The 21435-nt window shown below is 48.0% G+C and overlaps 1 protein-coding gene across 2 annotated transcripts in view; it reads right to left on the minus strand.

Moving 5' to 3' along the window:
- Positions 1-21435, minus strand: part of LOC146839459 (uncharacterized) — a 96737-nt gene that overhangs the window by 50004 nt on the left and 25298 nt on the right. For both annotated transcript variants that reach the window (XM_085651522.1, XM_085651523.1), the window contains exons 3-4: positions 15038-15087; positions 9298-9347 (exon numbers count right to left, since the gene is read on the minus strand). Coding sequence is in view for 1 of the 2 variants with exons in the window: in XM_085651523.1 (XP_085507649.1) it covers positions 9298-9347; positions 15038-15087 (100 nt within the window). In the remaining variant the exon portion in view is untranslated. The remainder of the gene's footprint in view (positions 1-9297; positions 9348-15037; positions 15088-21435) is intronic.

A 21435-nucleotide genomic window follows, 5' to 3' on the forward strand; every position in this document is an offset into this window, starting at 1 on the left:
ACCAGGACTTTTGCAAGAAACTACTGATTCCCTGACCCGTTGGTGGGGAGAAGCCCCGTTCCCTCAAGGACCTGCTTCCCCTAGGACTGATCCCAAGCCGCCGAAACCCAAAGCCCAGAAAAAGAAGGAGAGACGTGAATATACTGGTGTTTTTCCCGTGACCCTCGAAGAACACCCGTGGCAGACCGACAGAGAATTCAGGGCAGCCCAGCGAGAGGATCCGGTGCTACAGGAAGCATGGGCCAAGGCAGTAGACCACGAGGATCCTCTTATAGTAGGTCCCTACTTCTTTAAGAAACACGGGTTGCTATATAGGAAGGGAGGGTCTCACCAAAAACCACAATTACTCATACCCGGTCCCTTCCGGGAGAAGGTACTCTTTCTGGCCCACAGCCACCTTCTGGGAGGACATTTCGGAGACGAGAAAACCAGCCAAGCGATCTTAGACAGGTTCTATTGGCCAGGGGTACACCAAGCCATCAAAACATACTGCAGAGAGTGTCCGGTCTGTCAGAAACACAGTAGATACCAACCTCCAAGGGTACCCCTACAACCCCTACCCCTCATTGACGTCCCTTTCAGCAGGGTAGGTATGGACATCATAGGGCCCTTGCTGCCTTCCCGAAGTGGTTGCCGATACGCCCTAGTTATCGTGGATTACGCCACCCGCTTCCCCGAGGCCCTTCCCCTACGACAACCCACCACCCAAAACGTTGCAAAAGCCCTCATCACTGTGTTCTCAAGGGTAGGATTTCCCCGGGAGATCCTGACGGATCAAGGCACTCCCTTCGTCTCCTCCCTTATGAAACAGGTCTGCTCCCAACTAGGGATTAAACAGATACGGACCTCGGCGTATCATCCACAAACCGATGGGTTAGTGGAACGATACAATGCCACCATAAAACAAACCCTAAAGAAACTATTAGGGCTGGAGGCGAGGAGGTGGGAGGAAATGTTACCCCTTGCCTTATTTGCGATACGTTGCAAGACGCAGAGCAGTACAGGATATTCGCCCTACGAACTGTTGTATGGCCGACCCCCTCGTTCTCTATTAGACATGGCTCAGGAAGCCTGGGAGGCAGAACCAGATCGCACCCGCCCCCTCCCGGAATATATGGAGAACCTCAAAAACCACTTGTCTCTAATAAGGGACATAGTACATCAGAATCTTACACAGGCACAAGAGAAACAGAAGGGTCAGTATGACAGAGGCACAAAACACCGAGTCTTCTCAGTGGGAGACCTAGTTCTCTTAATGATGCCCTCTTCCGATCAAAAGCTCCTTGGGCAATGGCAAGGTCCCTACACCATACTCCGACAAATAACCCCTGTCACCTACGAAATACAACTAGACCCCACACGGGGTACCACCCAGATTTATCACGTCAACCTGTTAAAAAAATGGGAAGGGCCTCGTCCCGTCCTGACCGGCTCTAGGGGTTTGGAACCTCTTTCTTTCTCTCCTTGCATAGACCCCGCCCTACCTCCGTCCCTGAGTGTAGCCCTCCAACATCGTCTCTCCCCTTTACAACATGTGTTTTCCTCTTTGCCTGGTCACACCTCCATTACTGAGCACGCCATACAGACGAGTCCGGGGAAAGTGGTCCGACAAAGGCCCTATAGGGTCCCTGAAGCCCGTAGAGCGATCATACATCAGGAAATCGAACAAATGTTAAAACTGGGCATTATAGAACCCTCTGTAAGTGACTGGAATTCCCCGATAGTGCTTGTACCCAAACCTGATGGGTCTGTTAGATTTTGTATTGACTTCCGGGAGGTTAATAAGATATCAACCTTTGACACATACCCGTTACCCCGAGTAGACGAGATGGTAGAGCGTATAGGAAAAGCCCAATACATATCCACTCTGGACCTTTGTAAGGGGTACTGGCAGATACCCCTCAGAAAAGAAGACCGAAAGAAAACGGCGTTTTCGACCCCTGAAGGTTTATATCAGTTCCTCGTCCTCCCCTTTGGCCTCCATGGCGCGCCCGCCACATTCCAACGGGCCATGAATCATATCTTAAGTCCCCACACCCAGTACGCAGGGGCCTACCTCGACGATATAGTTATCTACAGCGACACCTGGTCACAACACTTGGAGCATCTCCATAACGTCATTTCCTCTTTGGGCTCCTATGGATTCACGATTAATCCCGCCAAAACCACCCTGGCGGCCCAAACCGTTAAATATCTGGGATATCTCCTGGGTGAGGGTCTTATACGGCCCCAGAGCAGCAAAACAGAAGCCATCCATTCCCTCCCCTTCCCCCAGACCAGAAAAGATTTGAGGGCCTTTCTGGGCCTCCTTGGTTACTATCGCAGGTTTGTGTCCAATTTTTCCCAAAGGGCCGCCCCGCTCACTGACCTATTGAAGAAAGCCACGAAAACAGAGGCCATTCTGAAAAACCCGACTCCCCTATTGTGGCATGCATTTAACGATCTGAAGAATGCCTTGACCTCCAATCCCGTACTAGTTAGTCCGGATTACACACAACCCTTCCTCCTTCAGACAGATGCTTCAGAACAGGGTTTAGGGGCTGTACTGTCACAGAGGGACCGCGAGGGGAACGAAAGACCCATCCTGTACCTCAGCAGGAAACTGTTTCCTAGAGAACGGAATTATGCAGTCGTGGAGAAAGAAGCTTTGGCGATTAAATGGGCAGTAGACAGTCTCCGTTACTACCTAGAAGGACGTGACTTTACCATCTTCACCGATCACGCCCCCCTTGAGTGGATGGCCCGGAACAAGGGGCACAATGACCGTGTCCTGCGGTGGTTCCTGGCCCTCCAACCATACCGCTTCAAAACAGTACACCGAAAAGGCACAGAACAGGGTAACGCGGACTTTCTCTCTCGCTATCCCATATCCACACCGGATACAAGAAAGACAGCTAGGGAAAGGGAATGTAACGAAGACCCCCTACCTCAGATCGGGCCCCCCCTCCTTACCCTGTCCCGGGAATCTTTTCCGCTCAATCCTCCCTGTTCAGACAGTCCATCCCAGCTTTCATCCACAGCCCCGGTGACCACAGGAACCCCGCCCCTCTTTCTCTTACAGGAGCCAATCACGAACAACGGACCACCGGAAGGACAACCCCTGATTCCCGGAAGTCCCTCCTACCCGTTCCCCGCCGGGAATAGAAAAGCCGGAAGACAGGAAGCAGAGGTCGTCGAAGGATCGTGGAAGGAGAGTCCGGCAGGAGATACGACGAAAGGAGAAGTCGAGAACGGTGAACCAGAAGAGTGGTCGGAAGACTGGTGGAGTCCCCCGGAGGAGGCTGAAGAGCGGCCGTAACTCGGATGAGAGTTACGGCGGAGCCCGTGAGTACCAGTTTCCTTCCAGTATAGTACTCTAAAGCACCCGTGTGTACCTTGGGGTTCCATGTACATAGATGTATATACTCTCTCTCCTGTTAGCACCCCTGCACCCTAGTAAGATCTCCCAGTATCCATTGTACAGCACCTCACGCTTTGTACATAGTATCCCCCTCGAACCCCCTTTCCGAACACCCCTTTTCTCGACTTGTCCCTCTTTCTCCTTGTCCCTTCTCCTCACAACCTCTCCTCTTTATCACTCCTCGGTGAAGGTTACGGCAGCGGCATAGACTGTCCGCAGGTCTAACGGCTCCTTCTGTGTTTTTGTCTCACTGCCCTCCGAGGTGTTCATCCATTCCCCTTCTTGGGACCAACGTTGGCGACTTGGACAGCAGAAGACCTTCGGTGACGACGACCGCAACCGACGGGATCCCTCATCGATTCCAACCCCTCCGGCAGAAGACCCGCATTCTATCCTGTTGCCCACCGTACCTTGAACTCAATAAAGTAGACTATTGCACACTATATACGGCCTCCTTGCCTGCTTTTCCAGCCCGCCAAATCCCAAAGATCACAATAAGGTACCCACATGTCCAGCGCTTTTTCTCCTGTGTACAGATTCGAGTAAGACAAGTGTGTGTTGGTGTTATGAGCCTCACCAATGAATGAGTTTATGGATGAGTGGTTGTGATGATGAGTCTGTGACATAGGGAGAATATGTAAATTTGCCTTTTCCGCTGGAGCACAAGTTATGTGTAGTTCTTTGGTGTGCAAGTTTTTCTTCCCCGTGGTGGTGTTCATGAAGCCTTGTATTTCACATGCTACAATATATTGCTACACTACAATGTTTGGTGATTTTGCAACATGTATACTGCTCCATTTTCACATTTTGTGCGATTCTGTCATCCTTACATTGTACATCCCATCTGGCGCTACATTGCTTCATAGTATGTTACATATCCTTCAGGGGATTGTTCTATGGGTGTTGTTTGCACATATCCTTTGTTTTAGCATATTGCCCTTAAGTGAGGGTTGGCTAAGAGGATGGGGCTTACCCATATCTAGGTTCGACTTTACACATCCTTACATGAGGATGGTTAAATGGGTTACAGTCCCATTTCTACAGGTTACATTAATGACCTTTACATGAGGGATATCTAAATGGGTGCAAGTCCCATGTCTACGATGTACATTACAAACCCTTACCCCAGGGATGTCTCTAAGGGTTTGAGTCCCATTTCTGCAAATTAATGACCCTTACATTAGGGGTATCTAAATGTGTGATAGTCCCAATTTCACAGTTTACATTACCTTACCTGAGGGATCACTGATGGGGTGCTATTCACCTGCATCTTCACTTGTTTCGCTTATATCAGGGATAGAGTTCTGGGGGTGCGCGTCACCATGGCTACACGTTACATTTTTTCCTACTCAGCTGTTTAGTTGCATGTGACCTGTTAGACAACATTGTTCCTGCATTTGTATCTGTTTTTATAAACGGGGAGGATGGGTGATATTTCTTATGTATCTATTTATTAATCCTCTCTGGTTTCTTTATTGCTTAGTCCTTCTCGAGATGATCTGTTCAATCTTGCATCCCTTGGTTTTGAACTATTCTCCTTCATGTGTACATTTATGTTAATAGCGGTTACAACCAAGTACCTTAAATTGTAGTTTCTGTTTAAAATGGGGAGGATATGTTATGATGGAGCAAGGACTCGTATAAAAGAGACTTGCTCGTAAGCAATCCTCTCAGATAAAACCCGTAACGACGTACTAATAATGTATTATGTAAACTAATATGCATTTTCATTACATTTCTAGAAAGGGGAAGCTTGCCTATGTGTTATACTAACAAGTAATTCGAGTGAAATCTAATATGGCTGCTAAAAGAGCAGGAAATCTTCTGCGCATGCGTCAGCTGCTTCTACGTAAAATGACGCTTTAACGCTTTGGAGGGAAAATTTTGCTCATGCGCAAATGCAACTAATATGGCCGCTTGAAAACTCACATGCTAAGCACCTGCTTATGCTGAAAACTAAAACACATTTTTACTAATTGCTAATGCATTGATATTATTTTTAAGTAAATGGGATTAGAGTAGAGATAGGTGGTATACAGTGAAATCATTTATTTTTTAAACTAATATCCAATTTTCTCAACTTTCCTAATAGTTCGTATTTGGGCCTCTGAGAGGGACTGTGGCCTGTATTCCATGTGACCTGCCACGCATGCGCGGTCTCGAACTCCAAGTCACTCTGCCATTCATGGATGTCCTCCAGAGGAGAATCAGCTACATACCCTGGGAAGTGACCTGATGTCCCGCAAAACGGAAGAGCACATAAAAAATTGTATTCTTTATGTTGATAAAATTGTGGGTACGTGTTAGAAATGGGATTTCTGGTTGGCTAGGGCTTGCGCCAAAGCTAGGCAGAAACCACCACTCTAAGTCAGGGCTGGGGAGTTACACGCCAAAGATAACCCCTGCTCACCCCCCTTGGTAGCTTGGCACGAGCAGTCAGGCTTATCCCGGAGGCAATGTGTAAAGCATTTGCGCGCGCACACAGCAACAACACCCTAGGCCCACCACAAAAGAAACTCCACACAAGGTTATATATGAAAAATAGCCTTTGTATTATAATAAACACATTAGATGATAATCACATAATTTACACTGTGCCAACAGGCACTGGGCAGAATTTTACAGGGGACTATTTACACAAAACAGGGCCACATGGACCCCTGTCAGAATTAGCACAAATCACCAATTGTAAATGTAGAACATATACCAACTGTAACACAAATTATCACTGTAGAGCACAACCAGTAACTACTGGCGCAATAATGAACTCCGCATTATCATAATAGAATCAGGTATAAAACCTATCCTGCATATATCACAGGGGCATAAACACATTATGCAATTTCTCATAAGTCTAACGCATTAGACCTTACCTCCTAAGTAGAATTATACTAGGGGCGTATATCACACAGGGAAGTATAATCTCCCTAACATACACCTAAACAGGTAAAACAACCTCCTATGCAGAAATCATATCTAGAGGTATAAACCACAGGGCGCGCAAAACATGCTACACACAGTACATTTCCTAACACCCAACGCATTAGTATATAAATCACAATAACACCTCAATCACATTATGGTCCAGGTTGCGCCAGAACCTAAACGTAGCAGCTGCCCACTACTTGCTGGGCAGCTGGGGACAAGAACAGGGCCTAAACACTGCAGCTGGCACCAAGTGCTGCGCAGCTGTGGAAGGCCAAAGATGGGGGCGAAGGAGTGCGTCTCACTCCTAACTTAAAACACATGTACCCCAAAGAAAGAATACCCTAAACGGTGCAGCTGCCCACTACTTGCTGGGCAGCTGGGAATATTCAAACGAGGCATGGGCTCTCAATGGCCATTAACAAGTATGCCAGGTGTTGGAGCCACACGGGGCTCTGAAAGTAAATAATGTGCCTAGACCATAAAGCATGGACCCCTCAGGCCCGGGTAATCACGTATAACCACACGCTGGAGCCACCTGGCTCTATAATAACTACTGCGGGGTGTTGGAGCCATCTGGCTCTGAGGAGCAATCTGACCATCACTAGGGCCACGCGGGCTCTTATCCCCAAAGGATGCCCCGCTGTCGGAGCAGCCCGCAACTGCGAGCCCGCTGACTAAATGGGCACAGTGTGCCTATCTCTGGCCTCCCCCACAGGGAACTGGAGGCCCTTTAAACAAGTGCTGCCACGTGGGAGCGGCCCGCTGCACAATCGGGGCCGCTCTGACCGGGTACCTCTACCCGGCGTCCTCCCTCGCTCCAGGCAGCTCTACTCACCCGGCTGCTCTCCGGAGGTGGCGGGGGACGCTGTCTCTTCTCGCGGTCTGCCGGGGCTCTCCCTCGCTCACGGGAGCCTTGGCGGTTTTCATCGAGGCAGCGGGCGGGGCTCTCTCTTCCTCTCGAGAGCCTCGCTGGCCGCGGCTGCATTTTTCTGGGGCACGGGGCTTCCCTTCACCTCTGGGAGCCCCGCGCCGCTATCCGCCACCTATGCGGCGTGGAACGCTTCCCTCCAGCGGGGGGAAGCAGAAGTCGAACACCCCAGGCCCCGCCCGCAGTCAGGCGGCACGGGCCTGGCTTCCTGTTTTCCGCGAGGGCAGCGGCGGTGAACTTTGCGATGTCCTCAAAATGAGGGGTGGGCTCCCTCGCAAGTAAGAACATAAAGCAGGGTGGGCTCTTGCTAAATCAAAGCCAAACATACGCGGAATAAGCGGGGTGGGCACCCGCAAAAAGCACATAATGAGGAGGGAATCCCTACGCTGGGGATTCCCTGTAAGGGGATCGCAGCCCAGCGCTGCAGGCGGCAGAGAGAGGCGCTCATTCTCCAAAGAGAAAATCAAGAAATAAAGAAAAGCGCTCACAGGGCGCTAGGGCAGCCTAAAATCCATAAGGCTAGTAAAAGGAAACAAACAGGTCCAAGAAGTCCATCAGGCATCCAAGGGCTGGGCAGGGCCCAGGGAGGCAAGCCTTCCCCTGGGCCCTAGCAGCAGCACGCCCCTGGTCGATTCGAGTCCAAGAACAAGAACATTTTCATGGGGTCACAGCCCCTGTTTTATACACAAAATCCTTTGTCTGCAAAGGTGCAGGGAAGGAGCGAACCAGATGCAACTGGTTCCTGAGCACTTTGTTTTGCTCAGCCCCTCTCCCTATTCACAGGACAGGCCAGGGACATTAGACGCACCACAGGGGGTGAAGCCAGCATTGTGCAGGGAAAGCCCAGCCCTATTCAGGTCCCAGGTGTACTCCTCCCTGCCATCAACATGCAGCTCTCTCCACTCACCACCGGGGCAGACCCATCCTGACTCCTGGAGACAGACACACCAGCCAATCGCAAGCCAGACAGTCACTGCACATTTATTATACAGACAGGCCAGGTTCTAGACGTGGCACTTCTACACAAGACACCGCAAAGCCGCACACATCATTGCGCAGCATTCACTCCCACGAGTTCGCACATACCAAACTCGACCCTGCACTCCTCTCACATCAGGACTTAACACGGTCACACAGATCCCCCATGCATTCCTATGGGGGGGCAGGTCAGTCTCACTAAAACATACACAGAGCGCACGCACTTTCCACTGGGACACAGTGTGAAAGCGCCTAGAGGCCTAAAATCACTAGTACAACATAGGAAAAAGGGTAGGTGTCAGGATTGTCAAACCACGAGTCAAGAAAACACTGTTAGTGAACTCTGTATGGGTTAAGACAAGAGGAAAAATCAGGAAGGCAAAAGGCCTATGTAAACTACTGACAAAAACTGGTTCAAAGATGGCCGCCAGGAGTCACCAGTTAGGACAGCGAGTTAGCGCTCTAGCGTTCACTCGCAATCAGGAAGATCCAGGTGAAGCGCCCGTGCTGTGGCGCACTTCACCTGAGTACTGAGGAGGAGTAGGTTGCGGAGGTGCGTCGCGAAAGTTAGACAGGGAAACTTCGTCGCGCACCGCAAAACTGAATTACCCTGTTCCGGAATTCCTGTGGAGGTCGTCTGAGGAGAGCGTTAAGCCCGTTCCGTGAGGAGCTTTAGTCCTCTGAGGAGAGCGGTAAGTCTGTTCCGTGAGGAGCTTAGAAGCATGCGCAAGGAGTAATATTGAAGTGTCATGTCTGCAGTCATGCGCAAACGTTGAAGAGAACACAGAGTTTAAAGCTTAGTTATCAGAGCGAGAGAAAATCGGAGTCAGCACAAGCTACGAGTTAGTCATTAAAAACGGTGCAATAGATTAACTAGCAGTTAAAAGGGTTGCTGAGAGACATATTATGAGTTAAGACACCAGCGTATTTGATAAGAGAAAGTCCTGAGAAAAATACATGAACAATCATTATATTATCTAAGAAGATTAAGACATTAAAGAAATTATAAGATTGGAATAATTCCTCAAAATAAAAGGTGAAGAAAGACAGAATAGATACTCACCAACACAGAATCTCTTGTACGCCCAGCTGTATACAAGATAGGTGAGGAACCTGTAAGAAAAAGAAAAAGAGTTAAAAAAGAGAGAAACCCAATGAGGAATTAACACTCTGAAAACTTTAGTTACAGCACATTGAAGCAAGAAAAGGAAACTAACAGAAGAGAGGCAAGGGTCACACCAAGACAGGGTAGGTTACAAGTAGACTAAGTAATATAGGAAGAATAGCAGATAGATATAGGACTAATAGTGTCAACTTTTATTACAGTCTTAAAGCTGTCGTGCTAGCCAGAAGAAGACAAGAAGGAAGAGTCTGAAGCAAGGAACAAGATTAGCAGCGGTGTGGCCGTCTCTTCTCTGTCCCATCCCCTTTCCCCCCTTGGGTTTTGTTTGGCACACGTGCAGTAAACGCATTGGTGCCTGAGAACCTGGGTGGGGCATTGGGAACTTGCGGCGTTCTGCTCTTGTGCATTGAATCGAGCGTGGTCTGACAGAGGGAAGTGCCCACGAGTTGAATAGCACCTGAGCAGAATGGCGGAAGGTTTGGACTTGAAGAAACTAGGAGAAATCTTAGAAGGATTACAAAGGGAGTTAATAACAGTTCGGGAAGAGAATAGGGAGCTTAAAAAAGAGACTACAGATTTGGCCCAAAAAGTGAGTAGTTTAGTATCCAGTCCCAGTTTTAAATATTCATCTCCACTAGAAGGGACTCCTAGTGACACAACAATTCCTCATTCCAAGATGACAACTCAAGTTATTCATTCTCTATCCCCGGTAATTCCGTTGGCACCTCCTGAGCGTTTTGGGGGGGACCCCCAGAAGGCTCAGGTGTTCCTAACACAATGCACTTTACACTTCATGTGTCGTCTGGCAGTTGTCCCTGATGCGCAGTCTCGAGTGGCATTTATTTTGTCGTACTTAAGCGGAGATGCGGCGTCTGGGTCTATGCCTCTGGTGACCAGAAATGACCCAGTATTGTATAATTTGGAGGAGTTTAAAAAATAATTTCTTCGAATATTTGACAGACAAAGGGTCTCCCAAGCAACCGACAACGAGTTATTGGAAATAAGACAAGGCAATCGAAATTTGGTGGCCTATTTGGCCCAGTTCAATAAGTTGATAGTAGAGACTGAATGGCCAGAGAACAAACGAGCTGCAGTGTTCTATTGTGGGTTAAAAGATGAATTAAAGGATGCCTTGGCGCAAGTGCCCAACAGACCCACGGAGATTTCAGCGCTAATAGATCTGGTGTTAGAAATTGACTTCCGTCAAAGTGAAAGGAGAGGAGAGAGAAAAAGAGAATATCGTCCTAGTGTTCCTAGATTTGATAGAATCAACATAGAAGGCAGTAAGGAAATGGACTCAGTCAAGGGAGGAGAACCTATGCAAATCGGAACAATTCGAGGACCTCTCTCTAAGGAAGAGAAGGAGAGGCGAAGATTTAATAAACAATGCCTTTATTGTGGTAACGGGGGACATTTCGTTCGAAATTGTCCAAAGAAACCCAAGCAATCACCGGCGGAAAACGCCTCGTACCACCAGTAAAGGGAGTTGGACTGGTGGTTGCAGAAGCAAAAACAACTCCAGAAGCTCATACCTTGGCAAATACCTTGCAATCAGCATCTCCACATTTGGTGCTAATAATGACCTTACGATTCCGGGAAAAGGCGCTAACACAAGTCACTGTCATGATTGATTCTGGGGCCACGGGCAACTTTTGTGATCTTAAGTTCGCCGAAAAGATCGGATTGAAGGCTATCAAGAAAGAAAGGAGTGAAGCTGTGCGAGCCGTCGATGGGACGAATCTTTCATCGGGACCCATTGTGAGCCATACGGAGCCCGTAGAGCTGGAATCTGAAGAAGGACATTTAGAAATTCTGGAATTCAATTTAATTGATGCTCCACAATTTCAATTGATTCTAGGTCTCCCTTGGCTCACAGAGCATAATCCAACTATCGATTGGGAGGCTCGGTCTATAGCCTTGGATTCTAAGTATTGCAAGGTGAATTGTCAAAGGGGGTGTAAAAGAAATCAAGAGAAATCACCGGCATTTCATTTGAGTGAGAAGGAGACGACCATCTGTGTGATAAGTACTACAATACTACCTGAAGAATACAATGAATTTCAGGATGTTGTTAATGAAGTGGAGGCCGAAAGACTCCCTCCACATAGAGACTATGATTGTAAAATAGATATGGAACCTGGGTCGAATCTTTCCTGCAGTAGAATATATGCCTTGACAGAGCGAGAAGATGAGCATTTGAAGAAGTATATACAAAGATACTTTGAGAATGGATTCATTAGACCGTTCCAATCTCCAGTCTCATCTCCACTATTTTTTATTCCAAAGAAGAATAGAGAATTGAGAACGTGCATAGATTATAGAGCAATCAATCGAATAACCACCAAAATTCGATATCCTTTACCCCTCATATCTGTGCTGTTGGATCAGGTGAAAGGAGCAAAAGTCTACACGAAATTAGATTTGAGAGGGGCCTACCATCTTGTCAGAATTTGTGAAGGAGACGAATGGAAGACGGCATTCAGGACCAAGCATGGGCTTTATGAATATCAAGTAATGCCTTATGGATTGTGCAACGCTCCAGCTGCCTTTCAACATTTCATTAATGATGTACTGAAGGAGTTCATTGACCGGAATGCTATAGTATATATAGATGATATACTAGTTTATTCTGACACAGAAGAAGAACATAAGGAACATGTTAAAAGGGTCTTACAAAGATTGCGAGAAAACTGCTTGTTTGTCAAGTTAGAGAAATGTGCCTTCAATGTAACTACAGTGGAGTTTCTGGGGTTTGTGCTCGCACCAAGCGGAATAACCATGGATGAGCATAAGATCAAGGCAGTCATCGATTGGGAAACCCCAAAGACAGTGAAAGAAATTCAAAGTTTCATTGGATTCGCGAACTTCTATAAGAGGTTCATTCAAAACTTCTCCAAAAAGTTAATACCCATTACCAGACTATTAAGGAAGGCGGTACAATTTGAATGGACAAAGGAAGCAGAGGAGGCGTTCATTCAATTAAAGAAAGACTTCACGACAGCGCCGATCTTACTCCATCCAGATCCCACTGAGCCCTTCTTTGTAGAAACTGATGCGTCCAATTTGGAGTTGGGAGGAGTATTGGCTCAAAGGCACAAAATTACAGGACAGTTGCATCCGGTGGCTTTCCGCTCCAGGAAATTGACAGCAGCAGAGGTAAATTATACCATAACGGAAAAGGAGTTATTAGCCATCAAAGATGCCTTTAAAGATTGGAGACACTATTTGATGGGTGCAAGACATGTGGTCACAGTGTATGCAGATCATAGGAATTTGAAATTTTTGAAGTCTGCCAGAACGTTAACACCTAGGCAATTGCGATGGTCATTGTATTTTTTAGATTTTGACTTCGTCATAACCTATCGACCTGGTTTGCAAAACGGTAAGGCAGATGCCCTATCCAGATTGGGCACAGAAGGAGTCTTGGAAGAAGTCAAGGATCAGGCAATCATTCCAGCGGAAAAAGTGATTGGAGCGATCTTGCAAGAGCCCCTAGAGAAAGAGAATCAGAATGCAATGACATTGGAAGAAATGACAGACTGGTTGGAAGGTGATTCAAGACGAGAAATTCGAGAAGGTTTACCATATCACGATGGTGCACTATATTTGCCCACGCCAGAAATGCAACAAAAAGCCTTAAGAGAATGTCATGATAGCATTTTGGCAGGTCATAAAGGCATTGCTAAGACGGAAGAATTAGTGAGACGACGTTTCTGGTGGCCAGTCGTGATAAAAGATGTACGCCAGTACGTAGCCACATGTGAGATCTACGCTAGGGGAAAATCGGAGCGGCAAGCACCCCAAGGGTTTTTGCGACCCTTACCCACACCACCTTACCCCTGGCATACAGTTACCTTAGATTTAATTGTAGATTTGCCATCGAGTCAAGGGTTTGATACTATATTGGTTTGTGTGGATGCTTTTACCAAGATGGCCCATTTTGTACCACTAAAAGGATTACCCACAGCTAAAACTTTAGCACACACCTTTAGCCAAAATATAGTCCGAGCACCTGGAATCCCAAGGGTATTAATTTCAGACAGGGGTTCTCAATTTTTATCCCATTTTTGGAAGGCTTTTACCAAAAAGTTGAATATAGAAACTAGATATTCCACTAGTTATCATCCTGAATTTGATGGGCAGACGGAACGTGCCAATCAAAGGTTGGAACAGTATCTGAGACTGTGTCTGTTAGATCAAGAGGGTGATTGGCCAGATTACCTGTGGGCAGCAGAGTTTGCGCATAATAATGCTAGGAACGTCTCCACTGGTTACTCCCCTTTCTATTTGAATTCTGGTAGGCATCCCCATCAATCATTAAGTTTCCAGGAAGTGGAAGTTCCAGCAGTTACAGATTTAGTTGAACACATGACACGAGTGCATAGTTTAGCCACAGAAAATTTAACCAAAGCTAAAGAGAGTTACAAACACTTTGCAGATAAAAAGAGAAGAAGGGAACCTGAGTTACAAGAAGGAGATAAAGTTTGGTTGAACACAAAGAATCTGAAACTAAAGGGAGTCAGGAAGTTGCAGCCAAGATTTATTGGTCCCCATCAGATAGACAAGAAATTGAGTGCCTTAAACTATCAGTTGAAGTTGCCCAAGGGGTTGCGCATACATCCAGTATTTCACGTTTCTCTATTAAAAACGACATTGAGTGGTGTACGAATCAACAAACCCCCAAAACCAATCCAAACAGAGAAAGGAGAGGAGTTTGAAGTACAACAGATTTTAGATTCGAAGGTGCAGAAGAGAAAACTGTACTATCTGTTGGATTGGAAAGGTTATGGTCCCGAGGAAAGATCTTGGGTATTGTCTTCAGATGTACATGCCCCTCGGTTAATTAAGGAGTTTCACAGCAAATTTCCAAAAAAGCCCAAGCAGAAAGGAAACAATTTGAGGGAGGGTACTGTCAGGATTGTCAAACCATGAGTCAAGAAAACACTGTTAGTGAACTCGGTATGGGTTAAGACAAGAGGAAAAATCAGGAAGGCAAAAGGCCTATGTAAACTACTGACAAAAACTGGTTCAAAGATGGCCGCCAGGAGTCACCAGTTAGGACAGCGAGTTAGCGCTCTAGCGTTCACTCGCAATCAGGAAGATCCAGGTGAAGCGCCCGTGCTGTGGCGCACTTCACCTGAGTACTGAGGAGGAGTAGGTTGCTGAGGTGCGTCGCGAAAGTTAGACAGGGAAACTTCGTCGCGCACCGCAAAACTGAATTACCCTGTTCCGGAACTCCTGTGGAGGTCGTCTGAGGAGAGCGTTAAGCCCGTTCCGTGAGGAGCTTTAGTCGTCTGAGGAGAGCGGTAAGACTGTTCCGTGAGGAGCTTAGAAGCATGCGCAAGGAGTAATATTGAAGTGTCATGTCTGCAGTCATGCGCAAACGTTGAAGAGAATACTGAGAGTTTAAAGCTTAGTTATCAGAGCGAGAGAAAATCGGAGTCAGCACAAGCTACGAGTTAGTCATTAAAAACGGTGCAATAGATTAACTAGCAGTTAAAAGGGTTGCTGAGAGACATATTATGAGTTAAGACACCAGCGTATTTGATAAGAGAAAGTCCTGAGAAAAATACATGAACAATCATTATATTATCTAAGAAGATTAAGACATTAAAGAAATTATAAGATTGGAATAATTCCTCAAAATAAAAGGTGAAGAAAGACAGAATAGAATACTCACCAACACAGAATCCCTTGTACGCCCAGCTGTATACAAGATAGGTGAGGAACCTGTAAGAAAAAGAAAAAGAGTTAAGAAAGAGAGAAACCCAATGAGGAATTAACACTCTGGAAACTTTAGTTACAGCACATTGAAGCAAGAAAAGGAAACTAACAGAAGAGAGGCAAGGGTCACACCAAGACAGGGTAGGTTACAAGTAGACTAAGTAATATAGGAAGAATAGCAGATAGATATAGGACTAATAGTGTCACCTTTTATTACAGTCTTAAAGCTGTCGTGCTAGCCAGAAGAAGACAAGAAGGAAGAGTCTGAAGCAAGGAACAAGATTAGCAGCGGTGTGGCCGTCTCTTCTCTGTCCCATCCCCTTTCCTCCCTTGGGTTTTGTTTGGCACACGTGCAGTAAACGCATTGGTGCCGGAGAACCTGGGTGGGGAATTGGGAACTTGCGGCGTTCTGCTCCTGTGCATTGAATCGAGCGTGGTCTGACACTAGGATAATGAAAAAGGTTCTAGGGGTGAACTTGCCAGAAGGGCCAAGTCCAACACTACCCCCTTCCAGCCAAAACGCAGGGCAGGCCAATCACCACCGTGATGATCTTCCCTGCTTGGGGCGATAGAACACGGACGCAGGCCCGCTTTGCAGGGACACCCTCCGGTTCTACGCCATTCTGAATCAACGTGGTTCCATCTGAAAAAAAACAACCGAAAAAAAACTCAGGCCCAACTAGGCTACCCCACTGGTACTACCTAGTTGTCCACGGCCAGGACCAGGCCCTAGGCCACCCAGATACCACTGGTCCTTGCCAAACCCAGAGTGAGGGGTAGTAACCCCTGGCATACAAGCCATTCTCCACTCTCCCTCTCAGGTTAGTTCCAAACTACCAAACTACCACTGATCCTTCAACCTAGGGTCCGCACCCTCAGGCTGACCCGAGGTCACGGGCAAGAATGCCCCACCCTACCTCTACTTCTGGGGTTCCGCACCCTCCCAGGGAAGCACCCTCCAGAACACATCTCTCCCACCAGTTCAGGACCTCTCTCAATCAACTTGTCTACCACCTGGGATCCACCGGTGTCAGAGGCGAGGACTCCCTCCCTCTGCACCCCCTCCAACTGTAGAGCAGTACAATGAGCCCCACCTGCCCTCAGGACTACAGCTGCCCTTACGTCCAGATCCGGAAACACGACTACTGGCTCCCCAACCGAGGGACGTACCCTTTGGTCAGATGCCTGGCGAACCAGGACTTACCGAGGGTGACACATAACTAATGGGTCGTGTGACAGTCTGCCTGGCGCTGATCTCACGAACTCCTGTACATCCGACAGTGCGTGCAGACCCCCCAGGACAGAAGTGGCGACACCACGGTCACTCAGTGGCGACTCAGCCCTGCCGGCTGGTCCCTGACCTACTGGTTCCCACTGGGGACTGCCTCCCCCTCTCACCCCTCCCTCTGGACTTCCGCACCCTGCCAACTGGAGCGGTACCGCCAGACACCAGGACTGCTGGAGCTCTGATTACAGACACTCCACGTCCTCTAGACACTGGGAGATCCTCCTCAAATGACCTATTGGTACAGCCTAGGCCCCCGACCTGATGTTCCCTAAAGAAACCATCCAGGCCCTGAGACTGGGTTTCGGGCACCTGGCGACGCGCAGTCCCACCCACTCCTTCTCCGCAGAGTCAGGACATGAGCCCCTACACCGAGACCTAGCTGGGCTACTCTGAACCTCTTACACCATGCTGGGCTGGAAGACACCTCAGCCACTCCTTTTGGAATCACTCCCCAATGTAAGCTCCCTATTTCAGTGAACTCACACCCAATCAACCAGCAAGCTCCTTATTTCAGAGAACTCACACCAAAGTATTCAGCAAGCTCCTTATTTCAGAGAACTCACACCATTCATCCACACACATACCCCCCAGACTGGTAAGACAGTTTCTACCGCCCCTGATTTCTCAACCTGACCACCATGTGACACAGGTACCATTACTCTGGGAACTGGGAATGGGACGTTCACATTCATCCAGCGCATTACACATTCATCCCCACCCCTCCCAAGACTGGTAAGACAGTTTCTACCGCCCCTGATTTCTCAACCTGACCACCGCGTGACACAGGTACCATTACTCCGGGGACTGGCAATGGGAATACATGCACTGGACACACATCTGCTGCCACCACTGGATCTCACCCTTACTGTTGAATCCAGAAACACATTTCCACAGAAATGACACTTTAAACAAATTTAGAACAATAATCCCTTTCCATGTGACTATCTAAATGCAGAGTTTTGTAGTGCAGCCAGCCGTCGCTGTGGTACTGCGCAAACGCAAGTCCTAATCCCACCGCTGATCACCAATGTTAGAAATGGGATTTCTGGTTGGCTAGGGCTCGCGCCAAAGCCAGGCAGAAACCACCACTCTAAGTCAGGGCTGGGGAGTTACACGCCAAAGATAACCCCTGCTCACCCCCCTTGGTAGCTTGGCACGAGCAGTCAGGCTTATCCCGGAGGCAATGTGTAAAGCGCGCACACAGCAACAACACCCTAGGCCCACCACAAAAGAAACTCCACACAAGGTTATATATGAAAAATAGCCTTTGTATTAAAATAAACACATTAGATGATAATCACATAATTTACACTGTGCCAACAGGCACTGGGCAGAATTTTACAGGGGACTATTTACACAAGACAGGGTCACATGGACCACTGTCAGAATTAGCACAAATCACCAATTGTAAATGTAGAACATATACCAACTGTAACACAAATTATCACTGTAGAGCACAACCAGTAACTACTGGCGCAATAATGACCTCAGCATTATCATAATACAATCAGGTATAAAACCTATCCTGCATACATCACAGGGGCATAAACACATTATGCAATTTCTCATAAGTCTAACGCATTAGACCTTACCTCCTAAGTAGAATTATACTAGGGGCGTATATCACACAGGGAAGTATAATCTCCCTAACATACACCTAAACAGGTAAAACAACCTCCTATGCAGAAATCATATCTAGAGGTATAAAACACAGGGTGCGCAAAACATGCTACACACAGTACATTACCTAACACCCAACGCATTAGTATATAAATCACAATAACACCTCAATCACATTAGGGTCCAGGTTGCGCCAGAACCTGAACGTAGCAGCTGCCCACTACTTGCTGGGCAGCTGGGGACAAGAACAGGGCCTAAACGCTGAAGCTGGCACTAAGTGCTGCGCAGCTGCGGAAGGCCAAAGATGGGGGCGAAGGAGTGCGTCTCACTCCTAACTTAAAACACATGTCCCCCAAAGAAAGAATACCCTAAACGGTGCAGCTGCCCACTACTTGCTGGGCAGGTGGGAATATTCAAAGGAGGCATGGGCTCTCAATGGCCCTTAACAAGTATGCCAGGCGTTGGAGCCACACGGGGCTCTGAAAGTAAATAATGTGCCCAGACCATAAAGCATGGGCCCCTCGGGGCCCGGGTAATCACGTATGAACACACGCTAGAGCCACCTGGCTCTATAATAACTACTGCGGGGTGTTGGAGCCATCTGGCTCTGAGGAGCAATCTGACCATCACTAGGGCCACGCGGGCTCTTATCCCCAAAGGATGCCCCGCTGACGGAGCGGCCCGCAACTGCGAGCCCGCTCACTATATGGGCACCGTGTGCCTATCTCTGGCCTCCCCCACAGGGAACTGGAGGCCCTTTAAACAAGTGCTGCCACGTGGGAGCGGCCCGCTGCACGATCGGGGCCGCTCTGACCGGGTACCTCTACCCGGCGTCCTCCCTCGCTCCAGGCAGCTCTACTCACCCGGCTGCTCTCCTGAGGCGGCGGGGGACGCGGTCCCTTCTCGCGGTCTGCCGGGGCTCTCCCTCGCTCACGGGAGCCTCGGCGGTTTTCATCGAGGCAGCGGGCAGGGCTTTCTCTTCCTCTCGAGAGCCTCGCTGGCCACGGCTGCATTTTTCTGGGGCACGGGGCTTCCCTTCACCTCTGGGAGCCCCGCGCTGCTATCCGCCACCTATGCGGCGTGGAACGCTTCCCTCCAGCGGGGGGAAGCAGAAGTCGAACGCCCCAGGCCCCGCCCGCAGTCAGGCGGCACCGGCCTGGCTTCCTGTTTTCCGCGAGGGCCGCGGCAGTGAACTTTGCGATGTCGTCAAAATGAGGGGTGGGCTCCCTCGCAAGTAAGAACATAAAGCAGGGTGGGCTCCTGCTAAATCAAAGCCAAACATACGCGGAATAAGCGGGGTGAGCACTCGCAAAAAGCACACAATGAGGGGGGAATCCCTATGCTGGGGATTCCCTCTAAGGAGATCGCAGCCCAGCAATACAGGCGGCAGAGAGAGGTGCTCTTTCTCCAAAGAGAAAATCAAGAAATAAAGAAAAGCGCTCACAGGGCGCTAGGGCAGCCTAAAATCCATAAGGCTAGTAAAAGGAAACAAACAGGTCCAAGAAGTCCATCAGGCATCCAAGGGCTGGGCAGGGCCCAGGGAGGCAAGCCTTCCCCTGGGCCCTAGCAGCAGCACGCCCCTGGTCGATTCGAGTCCAAGAACAAGAACATTTTCATGGGGTCACAGCCCCTCTTTTATACATAAAATCCTTTGTCTGCAAAGGTGCAGGGAAGGGGCGAACCGGATGCAACTGGTTCCTGAGCACTTTGTTTTGCTCAGCCCCTCTCCCTATTCACAGGACAGGCCAGGGACATTAGACGCACCACAGGGGGTGGAGCCAGCATTGTGTAGGGAAAGCCCAGCCCTATTCAGGTCCCAGGTGTACTCATACCTGCCATCAACATGCAGCTCTCTCCACTCACCACCGGGGCAGACCCATCCTGACTCCTGGAGACAGAGACACCAGCCAATCGCAAGCCAGACAGTCACTGCACATTTATTATACAGACAGGCCAGCTTCTAGAAGTGGCACTTCTACATGAGACACTGTAACGCCTCACACATCATTGCGCAGCATTCACTCTCACGAGTTCGCACATACCAAACTCGACCCTGCACTCCTCTCACATCAGGACTTAACACGGTCACTCAGATCCCCCATGCATTTCTATGGGAGGGCAGGTCAGTCTCACTAAACCATACACAGAGCGCACGCACTTTCCACTGGGACACAGTGTGAAAGCGCCTAGAGGCCTAAAACCACTAGTACAACATAGGAAAAAGGCTAGGATAATGCAAAAAGTTCTAGGGGTGAACTTGCCAGAAGGGCCAAGTACAACAGTACAGGTGGGAATAAAGATTTTGTGAATAAGTAATAAGGGGTGGGAATATTAAACAAAGAGCTATAGAAGTTTTCTGAAAAACTAGAATGGTGTGATGACCATCCCCCCCTTGCCTGCCCAATCAGAATTAAGGATTCCATAAAGTTTGAAACATTAGTGGGTGGTACATGAGCAACAAAAGGAATAATTGGGATAGTTTAGTTAGCTAAGTGGCAGCTCACCTTACATGAAGTTGCTGAGAGCGAGATGCTGTCCAAGAGCTGATCGAATGCTGAAGAAGAAGATTTGCTGACTTAGAATTTTGAGCTAATTAACTAGAAGAAGATTGCGGAAGAATCGAGGAGAGAATTAGGCCATTAGAAGAAGATCGCGGAAGAATCGAGGAGGAATATAGTGACAGAGAGGGGTGCCACGCTGGCGCCGCTTCTAGAGGAGGTCACCTTTCCTGTTCTGAATCCTGTCCCGAAACTGACCTGAGACCTGTCCTGAAGTTTCGTCTGTTGATCCTTAATTAGGGGACCCTCCCAGCTCCTTGGTCAAGGGGTTGGTTTCCACACCATACTAGGTAAATATAATTCTGTGTAGTATGTCATTGTGATGCTCTCTCTATCCTCTCTTTCTTTCTTTCCCAGAGCACTGTCGTTGTGAAGTTCTTATATTTGGGTGACATTTTAATTAGTAATTGATTTCCTCCCAGAGAAAAATACTGTAATTGCTCACATGAACTTCTTAGATAAAATTTAAAACCTTTTTTTCTGCGTGTGTGATTATTTTAGATGAATAAAATAAAAGGTATGAATTGCATGTTATTTCATCAAACAAATCTAACTAAAATGATCTATTGACCTCAAGAGAGAATATTGATCAGTGAAAATTTCGGATAAGAAAATACATAAACACATCTCAAAGCATTATTCCCCTAAACTTTGACCAGCCGCAGGATTTTGCCAGCCTGAATATGTGTGAAAGTAAGTTTATGGGCCCAAATAAATGTATCAGTGATTGAGTATCAGAGGTTGGTAATTTCCGCTCCATCAGTTATATCTTGCTTAGGCATTCATGCATCTCCTCTGTTTCCTGGGCTCCCAGCTGCTCAGCCAGTGTGAGTGTTCTGAGTGGAATGTTGGTTTGATGGAGATGCATGGAATGTTTGGGTGCCTGTG

This window comes from Triturus cristatus, chromosome 4_1 (assembly GCF_964204655.1).
Source record: "Triturus cristatus chromosome 4_1, aTriCri1.1, whole genome shotgun sequence".
NCBI classification, from domain to species: domain Eukaryota; kingdom Metazoa; phylum Chordata; class Amphibia; order Caudata; family Salamandridae; genus Triturus; species Triturus cristatus.